Source organism: Halichondria panicea, chromosome 2 (assembly GCF_963675165.1).
Source record: "Halichondria panicea chromosome 2, odHalPani1.1, whole genome shotgun sequence".
Taxonomy (NCBI): domain Eukaryota; kingdom Metazoa; phylum Porifera; class Demospongiae; order Suberitida; family Halichondriidae; genus Halichondria; species Halichondria panicea.
Genome location: NC_087378.1, coordinates 5,939,949 through 5,959,245, shown reverse-complemented (window position 1 = coordinate 5,959,245; position 19,297 = coordinate 5,939,949). Strand labels below are relative to the sequence as shown.

The following is a 19,297-nucleotide window of genomic DNA, read 5'->3' as shown; positions in this document are numbered from 1 at the left end:
AATAATGTATTAATTGTCAAGAGTACATGTACATGCAATCCAATGTCAATGAACACATTCGAGGGCGACCATGTTTCAATGTACAGCAGATATTTTAATCGGCCTGGATTCGAGGCTAAGCGAAGGCTACGCCCCGGCCGGCCACGAGCTTTAATCTTTAAAAAAAAACAAGTAGATCAGATCAGAGTCAATGAGTACGAGTTGAGTTCACAAGGCACTTTAGAATGGTGAGGACTGTTGACTGTGACGGCATATGTTGCTTGACTACCTAGTACCTACGTACATTATATGTACCTACACGTACACATGTACCTTTTAAAATGTAATATTCTATCTCTAGTCTGGTGGTGGAGGATTTACTCTTGTAGACTTCAGCATTCCAGCTCGAGACCTTCCCCTCTCTCACCCCCATGCTCAAGCACCTCTCTGCTTAAAGGTACATCCTTGCTAGCTGTGTAGACTGTGTCATATAGTCCAACAATGTGAATGATAGAAAACTACACATCTTGTTAAGTTCAAGTTTTATACACTTAGGAAGTGACGACCTAGTTTTTATCATTCTCCACAGATTTTTATAACCAATTTCATAGTTCCAATTGTCAAAATGCTACTATTTAGACTTGTGACGATTAAAATGTGTCATTTAAATAGTCCCTCTGCCCACCAGAATGGTTCTTGTGTAGCTCCATGCTTGCACAAATTAAGATTAGTGTTATCGCTGTTGTACTTGTTTGTACTGATCTCCATAAAGTGGGTGTGTGTCTCATCACCTGTTTTAGCAACAAGCAGTCTATAGAGGATTTGAATATTGATTCCAGTCACACACAATGATGTTATGATCCATAGTGACTTCACAGCTTTCCAATTTTAGTAATTGAAGTTCGTTAAAAGGTCACTATGTGCATCCTGTGTGTGCACATGCTTGTGTATGTTTTGTAAGGAAGAGTAATAATACCGTTGCACATGCACCAGCTAACGTTTGTGTGATAATGTCGTGATCGATTGACTTTTTATGTTATGCACAGTGCCAGAAATTGGATCTGTGCTTTTTCAATCCTTCATGCGATGGCTGCCAAGATCTCTTATTAGAGTGAGTCACACACACACCCATTGTGATACACCTACACTACTATACAGTTTTAGTGAAGCCCACAATCATAAATTCCTAATGGATTGTAAGGTTTCATGGCCACTAAATTTACTGTTGAGTTACCCGGCACCCTCTCTATATACCCCATACTTACACCTGTATGCAGCTGCATTCGATTCATGTTTAACTACCTGTATTGACCGTAAATGTTGTTGCATGAAATCTGTGTCATTTCTGAACAGAAAGCTCACAGTGTGTTAGTGTTGTGAATCCCTAAAAGTAAATACTGGCTTGTTATGTAAACAATGGTGTGTTTGGGGTGCAATACAATCTTATGCACGTACATGTGTAAGTGATGTACTAGAATGTACTGTGGCTAAGTAATGGTGGGTGAGTATAATTATAATATCTATAGTGGTGGTACTCAGACCTTGTAAGATGGTTATTGTGACTTCACGTGCCGGTAGCAACTTTGTTATAAATCTATGTTTCTACTGCAAGGTGTCTATGTAGGTATGTCTTGTTTGCAAGCATCAATTAGATTGAAGAAGGTCGTAATAATACAACGTAATGTAGTGACAAGGCTTCATTCATGAGACACTAATCTGTTGGGCACATCTCAATTAGGATCAGTTGTTTCAGACAATACATTAACTGCGACAATCTAGATGCATTGTAGATACAGTAGAACCTCGATTATCCGGCCCTCCATTATCCGGAACCTCGATTATCCGGCTTGGCAGTTTTCTTTTAAATAATTCAGAAAATGGGCGTGTCCCTCAAATGCGCATGCACGTTGCAGCTGTTACCATGGAGACATGCCTGCTTATCTTCTGCGCATGCACAGACAACCATGTGGCACTGCTGTTTATCAATAAAGTGGGTGGATCAAGGCGTGGTTTATCTATTCGATTATTCGGCATATTCATTTATCCGGATCCGGCCTGCTTCTGGAACCAAGGTGTCCGGATAATCAACGTTCTACTGTACAACAATATCCTCGATTCCAGGCCGATTAAAATACGGCCTGGTACCTATTGCATGGTGATAGTGTGCATGCATTAGTTTATTCTCCAGAATCTGGGGAATCCCTTTTTTCTTTCTCTCATCTATTTTCTATCTTTGCACATCAACTTAGCTCTCTATTGCGTTGTTCCAGAAGGCTTTCACACTAGTCTGAAGCCAGAAGAGGCTCTCATCTACCTCTATGACGGTTGTATAGTCAGGATGTCTTACCTTGGATCTGTACAGGCTATGGGAAGTGTATGGTGCCTCAAACTGCTACTTGCGAAGACAACCTGGCTATAGGACCATCCTAGACGTAGATGAAAGCCTCTTCTGTCTTAAAACTAGTGTTCAAGCCTTCTAGACCAAATAACGTATTACGGAACATATTCTTAGTAAACGGACTAATTTCCGGTGTAAGGTTTTACGTTCGTAGTACGATTACCCATATTTTGGGTAATTTAAAGCGCATGCGCACTATCACCCCTGCAATAGGTACCAGGCCGTATTTTAATCGGCCTTGAATCGAAGCTAATACAACAAGTACTGCACTGGTGAGCGAGTGATGTTCCATCTAAGTCTTCTTTATATTTGTCCATTACCACCACTCCAACACTGGCACACTATACATGTACTTAGCCTCCTCCACAAGCCTTGATCAAAGAAAGAAGGTCTGCTACTGGCTGTTTGCGCATGCCCAAAATTATTATTTCTCTCGTAAAACTTCTCATGGAACTGACAGAAAAATAATTATGCAATTTCATTCATAAGAGTCAATGTACATGTACACAGAACTATATAGCTAGCTAGCTAGAGACAGAGAAATCGATATTGTAGGTGTTGCAACATTTCACTCTGCAGCTCTTTTCTTTGCTTTCACAAGGCTTGTGTCAGCTTTCACTCTGTTCAGATGATGTTCATTCTCCTCACTGTTGCAGGTTGTGAGTCGTTTGTTAGCATAGCTAAGGGTACAACGGAGGTCCTACCCAGTACCATTAGAGCTAGATTGCTATTTCGTTCAATCCACTTCTTTCGTTATATACGTTGTTACCTTGTTACCCGGACAAAGTCCGAATCTGACTGAAGTTAGTGCATGCTTAAGCAGTCGATACCAGGCCCAAAGAAAGTGGATGTGGGGAAGAGGCTAGGTACATGTACATGTATATACTGACATTAAAATGTTATGAAGCTGCACAAAATTAATTATGCCAGTTCATTTTGTATGAGGCAGATTTATCTTGTACTTGTCCCAATGACTAGATGTGTGTATATAATGTGACATTTACCCCCTGCAGCCAGAGCACCAGTATTGCAGAGCTGTTTGCAGTGATGAGGCAATGGGTTCCACAGACACAGCGAAACATGTCATCACTCACCAGAGAAGTGCGTGTGTAGGGGGGGGGGGGGGTACAGTATAAACTAGATTATTAGTTAGAGCCCTACCTAGTATCCGGATGATCCTGTTTGGAGTCGGTGATGGCTCAGCTAGCTGAGCCTTTTCTTCGCATAATTGGAAAAGCACTTAAATCGAGTACAAAAAAACCCTGCAGTTGAGCATGCTCTTAAAATATAATCAAGTACATGCAAGTGCTAATAATCTAGTTTCTACGATATCCATTGTTATTCAAGGCAAACATTTTCTTTTGTAGAGAGGTATTCATTTGTACGTTTAGATTGTGTTTGATTGCATGTACTGTTCCTTTTTCGGAGTGTTCTAAATAAATGTGCATTATGTTTTGTGTGTAGGGAGTGACGTGTGTTTTGTGTAGGTGTGTGAGGAGCATTGTGTGGGTGGCCAACTATTTAGTGTGTTTGGGGGGTCTATGCCTTTGTCTGTGTAAGTGTTTAGTTATTAATTTGGCTCACAGATTCTTCGCCGAGGGGCCAACATTAATGACAGAGACGGACTCACTGACCTCACGTTATTACACTATGCCAGCAAGTCTGGGGCAGGTACTGACCAATACATGTAGCTGGCAAGCGGCCCATAAACTTTATGTACATGTACTCTCTTAACACCCTCTATGCATCATTACTATTAACTAAACTGTATCAATTCTTCCACCAATTCCGCTAGTCATCGTGTTTTGGAAATGTCCATATTTTTCTATCGTCGTACTTGATTGTCGTTTACCAGACCAAAGTTTGTGTGCTTGTTGCTAATAACTTATGAGTGCTTAACATATTCCACATGCTTCATTATTTACCACATTCCTCCATATTCACTCCTCTTGTTAGCACCATGTACACCTTTGTATCACATGAATGCCTCTTTGTCACATGACGCGTGCATAGTGCTAATATAAGTATAAGGCGTGAGATACTGCTCTGTCTTTGTTCAGCTGGAGTCGGAAATGAACTCTCCGCTGCAAATCTAGTGAAGTCTCTCATCTCAAAGGTGAGTCTACGTGTATGTGCAAAAATGTATGATGCAGTAGCTAGTGCAAATGTGTGTGTGTGTTAATTGTTTTCATGAAAATGATGTGTGTTTCCTTAAATTAATTTCTACATGCAGTTATAATGTGTGTGTTAATTGTTTTCTGATGTGTGTTTCCTTAAATTAATTCCTACATGCAGTTATAATACCGTATAGCGGGTTATTTTCACATTGAAGAAAGAGAAATGAAATTATTCTATAGGTTAAACATCACTATCATGAGCTGTACGAATATTTAAAATACGAAATGGGTGGTTCATAAAAAAAATTACCCGATATACGGTAGTAAAATAATTATTGTGTTGTGTTAACGTAGGGAGCTGAGAGTGAAATGAGATGCAGGTGGACTGATATGAACGCTCTCCATTACGCGACCTATTTTGACTGCCCCGAGGTGATAGAATCACTGGCTGATCACAACCCTTCTCTTGTGATGAGTATCTGCTCTGAATTTAATGGTGGCAACGGACTGCACATTGCAGCCAGCAACTTTGCTCTAAGTGCAACCAAAGTACTGGTGAGTACGTAGCTTGTGTCTATGAAACCATAGATTGAAGAGTTAGAGGGATTATAAACGGAGTGGTGCACGTGATGCTTTTACATTGAATCTGTAGTGGAGCCTTGAAAACTATCCGCGTTGCCCCCTATGAAAGAGGCTATTAAGCAAAATTTTTGCCAGGTAACTCCCTCAAAATAAGAAAGTTATGTTTCCTCGAGACGTCTCTTTCAGCAATTTATAACACGCCTAGTCCGTGAGCCACGTGTAGTGCTTGCTAATGACTGACCACACCCTGTAAAAAGAGACATTTCCATATAAGTTTCCAAGAGCTAGTGGAACATGTAGCGTGTACATTAAAATTGTACATGCAGTAAAACTTTGGCATCTTTGGGCAGACCAACAGTGGCCAAACTATGAAATTGCCCTGCTAAACAGGTTGAAACACATGCTAGGGAGACTTTGGGGTATCAGCCATTCTATAATTATTATAGAGGGTGACCACAACTTTAATGGTATGTACTATGTCTGATTAGCCAAGTCCAAATTTCGTATACATTTAGGCTTAGTTAAGTCTTGAGGGACATAACAATAGATCACAACCCGTCGTTGTAACCTTCTTGCAGATACGATACGGAGCTGATGGTTCACTCAAAGACAGAGACGGGAAACAGCCTTTTGAATGCATTCCTGAAAGTGAGTTTTTACACTGTAGCATTATTCCTTTTGACACTGGAATGTGTATTGGTGAATACTCATTTGTGTGTTTCATGCAGTTACAATTTCACGTGTATGTTCACTTGCAGTTGCAGTTAGTGTAGAAGCAAAAGCACACGTGTGTTTTTTTTTTACATTTTATGTGTACAAATACTGATTCACCTGTAGATTGCAGTGAAGATCAAAAGGATGTTTGTGAAGAAATGACTGATCTTCTAAAGTATGCTGCTGACAATCCACCTAAGTCAATGGTACGGTACAATTAATACACTTACTTGTTAAGACTAGCTCAGCTGCATGCTGTGTAGTCAATATACATTGTGTAAAAACGTTGCTTTGATCGGTAGTCGAATGTTTGAAGAATGCAGTGCAGCACATATTGTACAGTACATTATAAGGACAATGTGATGCCTTTGACGTCAGCATTTGCATAACCCTGGCTGTATATACATGTAATAGTCACAATCAGTTGTTATAAAGGTGACCTGCTCTTATTCTGCCTGACAGCGCACACCGTCCCAGCTCTCCACACCGAAACACACCCCCAGACAAACCTCCAAACACTCCCCTGCCCCGCCCCCTCGCACACCCACCCCTAACAGAATGCACGAAACTACTGCCCCCGCTCCTCCAAGAAGTCCCATTGCCAGGGCAACAGGTACGTACGTTTGTTTCTATATATTCACTCTTCGCATGTAAGACAAGTACATGTAGTACGTAGTGTAGTGTTACTGTACAATGTTACAGAAGCATGTGAGCGTTTTGCTGTTCAATGACTTCTCGTGCAGTTCTCTCGATACATTCCAGCACATTAAGCTCAGTTAACCCTAAGTGACTATGTCCAATTTACAAGCTTCTAAGGTGTATCTTTAGTTGGAAGATGGTCAATGTCCGACTGTTAGTTATAGCTATGGCTGACCCCGCACAGGTGTACCTAAGTCCCCCGCCCCCAGTCAACAGTCCACCATCTCCACCACCTCCACACGGCTCACAGGTACCACAGAGGACAGCTCTGGCTCATCTCGTAACCAGTCCCCCATGCCAGAGGAGCTTAGTCTGGAGAAGCTGGGACTCCGAGTGGGTGACAGGGTTGTCATCGATGCCTCAAGCTCCAGACCTAAGGTAGGTGTGTATAGCAGTCTAGTGTTGTAGTAGAAGAAACTCAGCACATTGTAGATCTACAAACAGTATACATACTGGCGTACATGTATATAAAATTATACCAGGTGTGCAGTAAAATTATCGTTTTAAATAGCTTTGGATTGGGCCAATTTTCAATTGGGAATTTACACCTATCATGTGTTTTCGGGCCTCTCATGTGTTTTCAAACTATATGCCCTTCTTAAAATCAAAGTTTCGACCCAAAATCACATAATAGCCATGGTGTCACAAAACCTTTGTGCGTTACAATGTACATGTACATGTAGTCACCTAAGCAAGCTTCACCCTCCCTCCCCTGCAGTATGGCACAGTGAGGTATGGAGGGCGTACAGAGTTCCAGAAAGGGCAGTGGGCGGGGGTGGAACTAGACGCGGACATTGGCAAGAATGACGGCTCCTATGCTGGAATTAAATATTTCACATGCAAAGAAAAATATGGTCAGTTTCAGCCAACGTGTCCTGGAAGTCACTCCAACTAAAGAGTACTGATATACATAATATCAAGAGTGCATAAGAAGAGAAGAGAAGAGTGTCGAACTACTGATACTTCTACACAAACACTGTGCACAATGACTCGCACGTGATAAAGTATTGTAAATTTACTAGTAATCTCCTAGTAAATGTTAACCGTGACGTTTTTAGGGGTGTGGTTTTCGAACAATTGTAGCTATTCAATATTGTTCAATGTTCGTGTTGAACCTTCAGAGCTTATGGAGCTTCTCGCTGCACACTGATAAGAGACGGTCTCTTCACAAAAATCATCTACAATAGTCGAGTTGATCCTCTTCAATTGCACACTATTAACAACTTCTGTGCGTTACGTAGTTATGCGCAAACGTCATCAATTGCGAGTTGCTCACGTGCAATTGACAGGATGTCACGTTCCTTTGTGCACAGTGTTTGTGTAGAAGTATCAGTAGTTCGACACTCTTCTCTTCTTATGCACTCTTGATGATATACATGTACATGTAGTTGCTGGAATGCATGCCTGTATGTACAGTGTAACTAAACTTCACTAATAATATCACTTTTTTGTTTGCACAATGTCAAGAGTAGATCTACTCTTGGACAATGTACATGTACATCTACATGTACACGCACTGAACCTATACCACTCCACCCTCTATACAACACAGGCATATTTGTACCGATGCATCGTGTGAGTAAGGCCTTGTCTCAACCACCTGAGAAGAAGAGAAAGAAGAAGTCTGAGCTGAAGGCAAGGGACTCCCTCTACACTACCAACAAGGCCATCGAGGCTCAGGCACAGATACAAATGAATTCAGAACTACAGGTGAGTACGAGAGCCTCCATTTTTGTACATGCTGGTAGCTATATTGTACACGTACATGTACATGTAGTCTGGGGCCAGACCACTCCCCTGCACATAATCTGATAAGTGCCAGGAAGAGGGTACGGTACGTCTGCCACTTTTCTTGGTTCAGATGTCAAAAATAGACATTTCCAATCAGATTCGCAAGGAATACATGACTTTACCTCACAGAGGAGGTTGGTAGTACTTTACCTTCGTTGTTTTAAAACTTTGCCAGTAGGCAATTGTGTATAATTCTCAACTAAAAATGTTATTTCAAGCATTTACCATCTTTCAAGTCTCACTAAATCTGTACAGGAGTGAGATAATACATGTAGCTAGCCAGTTTTAGGCTATTCACCACACACATTTCCACCATGCCCATTTGACATCTGAGAACCAAGAAAAGAGACTCTGTTGGCCAGACTCTCTCCCCTAAGGAGGAGTCTGGCCTCGAGACTAACTGCATGTAGTTGTATGGTTCCTACAGGTACATGTACCTGCAAACCCAGGTTTGTTCCCCATTCAGTCCTATTGTGTATTCGAAGATATCTTTTTACTGATTAGTTTCATATTGTACAGGTGGGTGAGAAGGTGATTGTAGGGGGCACGAGGATAGGAGTCATACGTTTCAAAGGAACAGTCAGCTTTGCTCCTGGGTAAGCCAATACTCGAGATGCATTCATTACAACATTTGCAGCATCTGTTGCTATTAGTGGCAGATTTTCAAGCTTTGTTGTCGAACATAACTGAGTAAAATCTAAAGCAGGTGCCCTTCACATTTGTTATATTAAATTCAAGGCACATCATTACACATCCGTACTGCAGCCATGGGAAGCCCTATTTGTTTTCGTCAGAGTTTCTTTACCTACTGTGGTCCCTGTGCATGTCAGGTGTCCTATTTATAAGACTCACGGCTTCTTTGCTGGCTCTGCTGTGATCCTAATCTATCTTACCATGCACCATTTTCATTTTCAAAAAGCCTTGTTTAGTGAGTTTAAAATCTGATTTTCCTCCATATACATGTAGTTTAGTTTCATTGCCCCTGTTAGTTACTGCTAGGTTTCCACGTTCATGTACATACTGCTGTTTTTCACATACTTTGTACAGCATTATGGTTGTGAAAAGCTATAACATTCAACTGCCAAGGGTTTAGTGCTTCCGTGCTGATAAGTTGAACAGTCTCGATATAATCGTATGCACATGTACTATGTTTTGTTGTACAGAGGATTAAAAAAAGTGTAGGTAGTGACAGAGTCATGTTAAGTGTTTACAGTACTTACATGTGTACATGTGTGTCCTTCCCCCGGTCATTCTTCAGGTTCTGGCTAGGTGTGGAATTGGACACTCGAGATGGTAAGAATGATGGCAGTGTAAATGGAGTGAGGTACTTCACCAGCAGACTGGGCCACGGCCTTTTTGTGCTCTCCTCAAAAGTCAAGAGGTGAGACTCCGTTCTTTTTTTCTCTCTGTTCTTGACTACATGTGGTGTTTAAGCTTTTAGTATTTTAATGGTGCAAGAGCGAGGAATAAGTTTCAGCAGCCATTGATTGAACCTTGGCATCCTGTTTAGTAACACATGTACATGTACATGTACTCTTTTGCCCATTCCCTGCATGCAAATAGCTTACAAGCTGCATGTATGGCGTTAAATCTTCCACGGAGGCATCAGCACCCGCAGTGCTTTCATTTCAAGTCAACAGTATGTACAGTGTCAAGCAATGCTCCTTGCAGTAATTTGTACATACATGTATGTATTATTGTACTACCCTGTCTCTCTGTGCATTTAGCAAGTAATTACTCTTCTTGCAGATACACCTCTTCTTTTCAAACGAAGCTTGATCCTACCCTTATCAAGTCCAACCCCTCGTCAACCAACCCTACTCCCAGTAGCAGTAGCAATGAGTCCACAGACTACTCCTCTTCAGGGGCGGCTAGTCAAGGCTTCTCAACAAGTACAAACGGCACCAGTGGGTTGAGTGATGCTTCTGCTTCTTCACACGCTGCCTCTCCCTCAGCAAGACGAAGAGGGACTTCCTCCAATAGGTAGGGGTGTCATTTGGGGAGGAAGGTTATGATTGTGGTTAAATGTGTAGTCATTGGTTAATGAAAGCACCGCAGGTGCTGATGCCTCGGTGAAGATCCCAAAGCTACATAACATAAAGCTACTAATAGCTTTGATAATTTTGCTGCATGCAAAAATTCACAGAGTGGGTAATTATCGACCATTATTATTGTTAAAAACGATCTATGCCAAAAGTTCAAGTCTAAAATTAATGGCTGCATTAGCAGAGCCTTGCAGCTCTCTTCTCACTCTTGCAGCTACCAATAGCTAGCGTTTTAGTGCAGAGCTAACTACTAAGTAGAGTAGCAACACTCGGTAAACAAGTTTGGCTACGTGCTCTTCTGAAAAGGCTGCAATGGCATTCCAAGTAAGCAAAACTAGGTATAACTCGAGAACAAAGCATTATTTTGCAAATCCACGAATTAAAATCCAAGTAAACATGACTAGAAGCCTATAGAAACTCTTACTTGCACTTGATTCATCCTTGAGCAGCTGTAGCAGTCTACACAGACAGACACACAGACACACACACAGACACACAAACACACTACCGTATACCTCGCTTGCGCATGCGCACCGAGGCATAATGATATCATTATTCTACAACAATTGTGGGGGAGGGTACTACACAGTATCATACATGTACATGTGTATGTATAGGACAGTTGTAGAACATGCCCCCTGATTTACACATGGAGAGCTAGTTTCATCATACATTGCCCCCCCCCCCCCCCCACACACATCTTATGCTGCTGTGGGCTATGTATTTTGAAGAGTGTGGTTTATGGTGATATGTCTTTCTTTCCAAACTTCTAACTCTGTCTCATACACTGTACTCAGGTCCACCCCTCGATCAAAGGGTCGTCTCACAACTGCCGGTAGCGGGTCCTCTTCACCTGCCCCCCTTTTGTTTTCAATGTCCTCTGACCTTATACTGGAGGATGGGATGAGTGTTTTTGCTAATAAGGAGATGGGCATTATCAGGTTTATTGGAGAGACAGAGTTTGCCCCAGGCAGCATCTGGCTCGGAGTGGAACTACGAAAGCCAAGTGAGTGAGCTTACTGACCTACACATATCACTGTGTTTTGGATTTTCTTATTAGTATCATACCATGACTCCAATGTTGGATACCAGGTTGCTAGGCAAATTTAGGAGGCGCTAGCATTCATGTTCATTCATATTCATGATTTATATATACAGTTATTTGTACATGTAATCAGTATGAGAACTATGGTTACATTGTATAATTCTCTGCTTTACAGATGGGAAGAACGATGGCTCAGTACAAGGAACGCGTTACTTCAGCTGCAAGCCCAACCATGGACTGTTTGTAAAGCCGGAGAAAGCAACTCATAGAGGCATAAACTGTGCTAAGATAACTCCTATAAAACTCACTAAAGTTATGTGTACCTAAACTAGTCTACATGCAACATCTCAGTCTTTTTCTAGCGCTCTTTACCTCACTTTTTGTCAGCATTTTTGATTGTTCTATTATTATAATATAACAGTCATCATGTACACATATACACGTCTTCTTACAATAATGAGCCCAGTCCCTCTTATTGGAGGGCTTTCTCTGAGAGCGGCCTGGAATCAAGGCTAGTGAAGGCGTAATTGGATTGCTGTATCCATGCATGCACTTTATTTGTTTCCATGCTTTTTGGTGTTTCCCCAGCCCAGGGATCCGGTATAGCAGTACAAGCTAGTAATCTTAATTCTCCTCCAGATAGTCTAGCCACGCCCTAGCTCCCATACTTCCTCATATTTCGAGGGTATAAATTTTCGCGGATGGATCTCTACAAAGAATTTCGCGGATTTTATTTTCGTGGTCTCCAGATAAATTTTCGTGGTACAGGCTCAATCCGCAAAAACCGCGAAAATTTATACCCTCTATACGAGGTCTGAAGCTGCTCAAACACCTTTTGACTTTATCTTTCTTGCCTCCAGTTTTGGAGAGTAGCCCACAAGGCCAAGGGCAGACGAACACCACGTGGACTATATGCTATCACAGAAATGTTCAAGAGAAAATTTTGGCCCTTGTATCTATGTTTATAAGTTGGCTACTAGCCAGGTACTAGGATGAGTCTAACCAGTTCATGTCATCACGACGGATTGGAGATCTCCTTTGTTAAGCAGCCTCCCCAAGAGCTCCAGCTAGAATGCTCCATTTGCCTCCAACTGCTCACCGACCCATCGGTCATTGGCTGTGAATGTGGTAGCAACTTCTGCAACCCGTGTATTACTACCATCAAAAAGAGACACAATCCTTGTCCCCTGTGTACCAACGATTTACAACCGTTCTCCCAAACAAGCAGCTACAGCGCACCCTCAATGGCCTAAAGATCCACTGTCCTCACAGGAGGGATGGCTGCTCCTGGATAGACGAAGTTGGCAAGCTCAAGAAGCACCTCAATCGAATGCCATCCAATGAGACAAGACTAGAAGGCTGTGGGTTCACCGATGTGTTGTGTCAGTACTGCAAGAAGTTCATTCTTCGTAAAGATATCCCTACACACGAAGCTAAAACATGTCCGAAGAAGCCATACACTTATCAGTATTGCGGCCACTTCTCTTCCTTTGATAACATCAGAGAGAACCACTGGCCCGTCTGCTCCCAGTTCCCTGTCCCCTGTCCATATGCGTGTGGGGAGAAACCCCAACGTCAAGGCCTGGTGCTTCATGCGGAGCAAAAATGTTTGTTGACCCCTGTACAGTGCGAGTTCCGGTATGCTGGTTGTGAGGTGGAGCTAACCCGACGAAACATGGCCAATCATCTAAGATATAGCATCGTGGATCACATGACTTTGATGTCCCTCAAACACACGGAGAGTATGAACGGCTTAAAGGAAGAGAACAAACTTTTAAAGCAACAAGGTGTTGATTTGAGGGAGGAGAACAAACGTTTGCATCCCAATTGACGTCAAGAATGAAAAAGTTGGAGATTCAATTGAAGTGCCAAGCTGGTGCTCCTCGTTTGCAGTCCCAATTGACGTCAAGAATGAAAAAATTGGAGATTCAATTGAAGTGCCAAGCTGGTGCTCCTGTCCCTTCTGTGCAACCCTCTTCTCGAGTATTTCCAGTGGAAATTGTGGTTACTGGCATGAAAGAACTCAGACAACACAGAGATGAATGGACTTTCGAACCATTTTACTCAAAAAGTGGTTACAAGATGGTATTAGGTGTACACCCATGCGGTCAGCAAGGTGGTTTTGGTACTCATCTTTCTGTGTACATCTATATCGTCAAGGGAGATCAAGATCAGCAGTTGAAGTGGCCTTTCGTTGGGGAGCTAGCTATCACACTAGTGGATCAGAGACTGGCCCAAGAAAATCACCAGACATATACAGTGGAGTTTACTTGTGATGATATCATACAAGGTGCACGAAGGTTCAACGACACTCTTAACAATGGATTGGGATATGATGAGTTGAAGTGCCTACCTCCCAACTATTTGAAACACGATTGCCTTGTGTTCCATATTGACAATATCAAATAGATCTACATGTAGATCTACAACTGAATTATTATGCTCATTTATTATGCCTCGGTGCGCATGCGCAAGCGAGGTATACGTCTGTGTGTCTGTCTGTCTGTGTAGACTGCTACAGCTGCTCAAGGATGAATCAAGTGCAAGTAAGAGTTTCTATAGGCTTCTAGTCATGTTTACTTGGATTTTAATTCGTGGATTTGCAAAATTATGCTTCGTTCTCGAGTTATGCCTAGTTTTGCTTACTTGGAATGCTATTGCAGCCTTTTCAGAAGAGTCTGTAGCAAAACTTGTTCACCGAGTGTTACTACTCTACTTAGTAGTTAGCTCTGCACTAGAACGCTAGCTATTGGTAGCTGCAGAGTGAGTAGAGAGCTGCAAGGCTCTGCTGACTTGCAGCCATTTTACTTGAACTTTTGGCATCGATCGTTTTTAACAACAATCATGGTTGATCATTACCCACTAGATTTATATTTGGCATGCAGCAAATTATATCATCATGATAATTATAATCAATGTGTGTGTATAAAAGCTAGCTATTAGTAGTTTTATGTTATGTAGCTTTGGCACCTCCACCGAGGCATCAGCACCCGCGGTGCTTTCATTAACCCGAGGCGCGTGGGCGGCCACGGGTTATAGTAGTCGTTACCCGAGGCGCGCGTGGGCGGCCACGGGTATAGTAGTCCGTTGGTCTGTTTGTTTGTTTGTAATGTGTGAGTCTACTCACCTGCATGCCATGGCACTGCGTTTACAGCATGGATAGCCTTCATACAACAAGTTATTAATTTTAATAGTGGCAGAATTTCATGTTAAACCTTCGTTGTCAAATAAAAACGAGCAAAAGCTAAGAAGCTTGTGACTGGGTCTGCTTACCTGGATGCTCTAGCACTGCGTTTACAGCATGGGTAGCCTCCACACAACAAGTCAGTACTTCTAATAGTGGCAGCTTTCGGTGTTAAAGCTTCGTTGTCTAATAAAAGCGAGCAAAATGTAGCTTGAACAGAACTTGCACATGCGTTACTTATAACTGAAGTGATCCTGTACCAGGTCCAGAAACAATGGAACAGGGTCACTAAAGTAGAAAGCTGTATATACCAGGAACAATATTGGAACAGGGTCACTAAAGCAGAAAGCTTGCTTTAGCTGACTGGGATCCATGCAGGACCTGGAGCCATACTTCTCTGAGACTCCATGCTTCTTTGCAATCCACAGTGCATATATTTATAGTACTACTACCTGTTCTCAAATGTTTCAGCATGCCTCCAGTCTTGTTTAGTTTTATTGCTCCTGAGTTGCTGTGCAAGTCATGCATGATGATGATAAGGCCACTCCAAGTGATACTCTGGTTTCTGGTCCACCGCCCGCATCAGATTTTATTCTTGGATTTCTATCTCATTATTGGATTTCTATCTCATTATTTCTACTACGCATGCGCAGAATGGTCCATGTGGTACAAAATAGTGTGATAATGATATTCATTTGCAAAATAATGAGGTGAAATTGATAATGACATAATGAGAAAAGCCGCCCGCCCGCATGCAATTAGAAAAACTTCAGGACCAGAAACCAGAGTGTCACTTGGAGTGGCCTAACAACATCACTAGATATGCACTGCATTATATCAGTCTTCTGGTTTCTTTATAATCATGTCACCAGCCGAGGGTTTGCACTTTAGTGCTCTAGTTCATATAGTTATTGTATTGTGTTTGGTGTTCTTGCAATTGATGATAATGCCTGCGTGCGCAGCGCTCAGCAGAGTGATTGGGACACAAAAATGAGCTGTTTGAGTGAACTAGACGACTGATTTAACCTAGGGCCAGGCAAAGTAGATTAGTTGTTCCTCACATGGTTTTTTAAAATTGATGAGCCATCTCAATATTTCATTACACAAACAACCATTACATCATCAGTAATCGGTTTCTACTGTAATAATTTGCCATGTGGGCTGGGTGTAACTCATTAATTATAGACCACTCCCTAATATACAGTGTGTGTGGCTCATTAATTTAGGCCACACCTAAACTTTGGGGGAGAGGCTAAAATTGATGAGGGGCTGATGAGAAACTAGTTTGCCTGGCCTAATGAGACTACCGAATGTTTTGCGAGCTTTAAACATAATTATTATGCGAATTTTGACTAGTAAATACACACGATCTTTGCCAGAACACAATAGCAAAGCAAAGGGACCAAATTTGTGCTGATTAATTGGCTGATTCACAAAGGTTTTTCACCCGCAAAATATTCTAGTAATACCATAACGGACAAGTTGAGTGCAGGGGGTTTTGTCCACTATTCGGAGGTTTCCTTTATTGGACCATAATAATTAAGGTTACGTTAATAATAAAATACACAAACATGATGAACTGCCATACATGTCTTTGGGAACCAATTACCTTATAGACCAATCAAATTGCACGGCTGAGGATTCTACCTGGCTCAACTGCATAATGGGATTCGCCACACATCAATCTTACAAAGCAATCATGCTAACTAACTCCTGGTGATATTGATATCACCCAGGGATGCGCACATGCATGTATACATCGCTGTAGTCTGTATTACAACAGTAGACAATCCTTAATGTCTGACCACAATGAGCATGCAATTTATAAAGTGCTGTTAGAGATGATTGCATGTACAGCATACAGGAGTGCATGTCCTGAGCATACAGTGGATTGCAGTGCACTTGCACAGAAAATTTCCAAACAGCAAAACCACAATCAGATAAATTATTATGAATATAATTATCAGTTTTTTGGAGTTACTCTGAACTTTTCCAAGAGTACTTTGACTTTATTACAGGTAGAAAGCATAGAGCCAACTGAAATGACAACCACTTTTCAGCAAACACACCCATTGAACCTCTCTAGGCATGCCCCCTCCCCCCCAAGAACGATTTAACATGCATGACATTTGTACACTGTACATGCAGTCAGTCAAGCATTCTTGAAATGTATTTCATGTATTTCTATGTTCAAGGCTTTTCAAGAATGCTATATCAAAGTAGCCATTCTGTAGGTATCTATGAGTGATACTAATAGGAGTGCCCTGAGATTATATCTATATAATCACATGGAGGTGTATGACTGAGCACCTTTTTGGGCTTTTGAATTCCCCCGGGCCCAGCTTGTACATTCAATTTGCTCATACCTGTACACCTTTAGGAATAAGCAGTTGTTCAATGAGATTCTGCAAAAGTACAAGCTGAGCTTAGAATTATTATTGGTAATGAAATTCATATCTGGTGGTTTTGCTGTTTGGCAATTTTCTGTTGCAAGTGCACTGCAATTCACTGTACTCATTAGTTGGGCGGAGCCCGACCGTCCCTGACGGGAGGTCGGGGGACACGTTTATATAGGATTTGTACTTGTGTATTATGTAATACTGCTTGGAGCATCATGAATATAATCATTTTAAGTGGGTGTTAAACGCAATATGCACCGCACTGCACCACACTGGCTGGCACTGAAAACAACATGACTTTGCTACTAAATTAAAAGAGCAAGAATGGCCCAAGTGCTACAATGTTTTGGATGTGGGGATGAGCTATCAAGGCCTGGTAACAGGAGAGCTCTTGATGGTCCAGCTGGAAAGGAAGTGTTGGACCTGTGGACAATGCTACTGGAGAATAAGGAAGAACAGATGTGTGCTGATGTCGACATTAACAGTATTGTAAATGGCAGTGATAAAAACAGATTGCCCAAAATGTGCAGGAAATGTTTCGGTAGATATAGCAACTTTCTTGAAGCACAGGTAATAATGAAAATAAAATTTGTAATTAGCTGAAAGAAGTAACTAAGTCTTAGGTCACACTGTCCACATAAACATGACTTAGAACAAATATCACAGCACAAGCAATTGAAACCGAGCTAGATCAACATGTTTGTAATTGTCAATATTTCGGAAAAGACTGTAAGTGTTGAAGTTTGAAGCATATTCTTTAATCTCATTATTAACTTGATGGTAAATTCTTGCCTTTAAAAGGGTTACACGTGATGGTTTACCATCTCGACCTGCTCTACCAGTCTCTTGTACATAGCTACTGATATCGTCTGACAGGCCAACATGAATGATTTACCGAATGTTGGGACAATCAACACCCATACCAAATGCCATAGTAGCTACAACAATGCGAAGATTGCCATCACCCTTAAATAAACGAATGATTTCAGATTTATGGGCTGGATCAGTGACACTTGTAAACATGTCCACGAGGCGAAATTCAGGAAGATCAGGTGCATCATCAGGATTTGTGAATGCAGCTCCAAGGTAATCCTTAAAGAAGAGGTACATGTCACCACACACTCCAAAAGAACGTCCATATATGATTGTTTTGGGAAACTTGTTTCTCTCGATTACCAATTTCTGGGCCAAGTTTTGGAATGTCTCTGGTATACTTTTGAACAATCCAACAGCATAAATCAAATTTGGGATTACTGGGACTCTCGTAATGACAAATGGGTTTCTTAGGCCAACAATACGAGAAATGAATGAAATGTCACTTCGGGTAGCTGTTGCTGTTAGCGCCATCACATGAACTGATGTTGGAATGAGGCTGCGCACTTCTCTAATTCTCAACAGCATTTGCCTGAAAGTCTCACCCCTGCAATAATATTATTGGTACACATGTTAATAAAAAACAATGAGTCAAATACATACCATTTCTTCACACAATGAGCTTCATCGATTATCAAAGCCTTGAGTCTATTAGCATACACATCTCCCCCCAGAAGTCTTCTCCAATGCTTCTTGCTGATGATCATTTCAGGTGTAAAGAATACTAGCTGATACTTTCCATGGAAGATCGCATCCATTGTAGCTGCATCAGACATCTCGCCCGAGACATATGTGCTAGAGATGCCTTTAGAACAATAGATGGCTACCTATATATAGAATAAAAGCATCCAGCTTAGAATGATCTAGTTACGTGTAAACAGCTCATATGCACATGTATGTATAATTATATGTATGTTCTATCTAGTCTTACATACCTGATCATGAATGATGGCCAGCAGAGGAGTGACTACTACTACAATAGAATAACCTTTCTCCTTCTCCAATATTTTGTCAAATGCTGCAGGCAAACAAGCATAGCAAAGGCTCTTTCCAAATCCAGTAGGCAATACAGCAAGACATCTCTGCCTCTCAGAAAAGAAGTGACTACTTCCAAGCTCGTTAGCAGCTTCTGTGACAGCTTGTGTAACTTTCTCCATTTTGCTCAAGGCAGCTCCGCCCAGCTGCACACCCACCTAGCTAAGTGGGTGTTAACCAACCACTTGCAATACTGCAATCTGATTGGGCTGCACTCCTCAGTGCAGCAGTACAAATCCTATATAAGCGTGTCACCCGGCCACCCGTTGGGAACGGGTGCCGGGCTCCGCCCAGCTATGTACTCATGTCACTCATGGTGTGAGTTTCTGACGATGCATGCTGATTAATGAGGTGTTGTGGTAGAATCTAGTCTAGCAGGGGCGTAGGGAGGGGGAGGGGGAGGGCTTCGGGGGCTGGAGCCCCCCCTTTCTCTGCA

The 19,297-nt window shown here is 41.8% G+C and overlaps 5 protein-coding genes across 6 annotated transcripts in view; 4 read left to right on the top strand and 1 right to left on the bottom strand.

Annotated features, from left to right (window-relative positions):
- LOC135331342 (uncharacterized) overlaps positions 1-19,297 on the top strand; it is an 80,162-nt gene that overhangs the window by 33,128 nt on the left and 27,737 nt on the right. The gene's annotated exons all lie outside the window — the stretch shown is intronic.
- On the top strand, positions 95-11,799 carry LOC135331330 (CAP-Gly domain-containing linker protein 4-like). Of its 2 annotated transcripts, none has more exons than XM_064526449.1 (18): positions 95-227; positions 341-436; positions 1,026-1,090; positions 3,391-3,478; positions 3,964-4,048; positions 4,438-4,493; positions 4,849-5,049; positions 5,655-5,724; positions 5,914-5,996; positions 6,253-6,403; positions 6,740-6,867; positions 7,208-7,343; positions 8,042-8,199; positions 8,800-8,876; positions 9,539-9,661; positions 10,030-10,263; positions 11,123-11,331; positions 11,546-11,799. In XM_064526449.1, exons 1-18 carry the CDS (start codon positions 225-227, stop codon positions 11,695-11,697), a joined length of 2,115 nt encoding a protein of 704 aa, XP_064382519.1. In that variant the 5' UTR covers positions 95-224; the 3' UTR covers positions 11,698-11,799. The 2 variants fall into 2 exon arrangements, with proteins under 2 accessions (XP_064382519.1, XP_064382518.1); XM_064526448.1 differs by having other exon boundaries at positions 6,674-6,867.
- Positions 12,363-13,201, top strand: LOC135332170 (TNF receptor-associated factor 5-like). The gene is made up of 2 exons (XM_064527522.1): positions 12,363-12,580; positions 12,643-13,201. The coding sequence occupies exons 1-2, from the start codon at positions 12,363-12,365 to the stop codon at positions 13,199-13,201; spliced, it is 777 nt and encodes a 258-aa protein (XP_064383592.1).
- LOC135332169 (TNF receptor-associated factor 5-like) lies at positions 13,210-13,779 on the top strand. The gene has a single exon (XM_064527521.1). It carries the CDS (start codon positions 13,210-13,212, stop codon positions 13,777-13,779), a length of 570 nt encoding a protein of 189 aa, XP_064383591.1.
- LOC135330988 (uncharacterized) lies at positions 17,490-19,160 on the bottom strand. Its single transcript, XM_064525985.1, has 3 exons — positions 18,762-19,160; positions 18,430-18,653; positions 17,490-18,373 (listed from the first exon to the last, which is right to left on the bottom strand). The coding sequence occupies exons 1-3, from the start codon at positions 18,981-18,983 to the stop codon at positions 17,845-17,847; spliced, it is 975 nt and encodes a 324-aa protein (XP_064382055.1). The 5' UTR covers positions 18,984-19,160; the 3' UTR covers positions 17,490-17,844.

What these genes read in the sequence shown, in the direction of transcription:
- LOC135332169 (XM_064527521.1), top strand. Translation starts at nt 13,210, where the DNA reads ATGAAAAAGTTGGAGATTCAATTGAAGTGCCAAGCTGGTGCTCCTCGT.
- LOC135331330 (XM_064526448.1), top strand. An exon ending in CCTCAAGCTCCAGACCTAAG is followed by an intron (nt 6,868 to 7,207) that starts GTAGGTGTGTAT and finishes CCTCCCCTGCAG; the next exon opens with TATGGCACAGTGAGGTATGG. An exon ending in AAATGAATTCAGAACTACAG is followed by an intron (nt 8,200 to 8,799) that starts GTGAGTACGAGA and finishes CATATTGTACAG; the next exon opens with GTGGGTGAGAAGGTGATTGT.
- LOC135332170 (XM_064527522.1), top strand. Translation starts at nt 12,363, where the DNA reads ATGAGTCTAACCAGTTCATGTCATCACGACGGATTGGAGATCTCCTTT. An exon ending in TGTACCAACGATTTACAACC is followed by an intron (nt 12,581 to 12,642) that starts GTTCTCCCAAAC and finishes CTGTCCTCACAG; the next exon opens with GAGGGATGGCTGCTCCTGGA.
- LOC135330988 (XM_064525985.1), bottom strand. Translation starts at nt 18,983, where the DNA reads ATGGAGAAAGTTACACAAGCTGTCACAGAAGCTGCTAACGAGCTTGGA. An exon ending in TGGCCATCATTCATGATCAG is followed by an intron (nt 18,654 to 18,761) that starts GTATGTAAGACT and finishes TTCTATATATAG; the next exon opens with GTAGCCATCTATTGTTCTAA. An exon ending in GCTCATTGTGTGAAGAAATG is followed by an intron (nt 18,374 to 18,429) that starts GTATGTATTTGA and finishes ATATTATTGCAG; the next exon opens with GGGTGAGACTTTCAGGCAAA.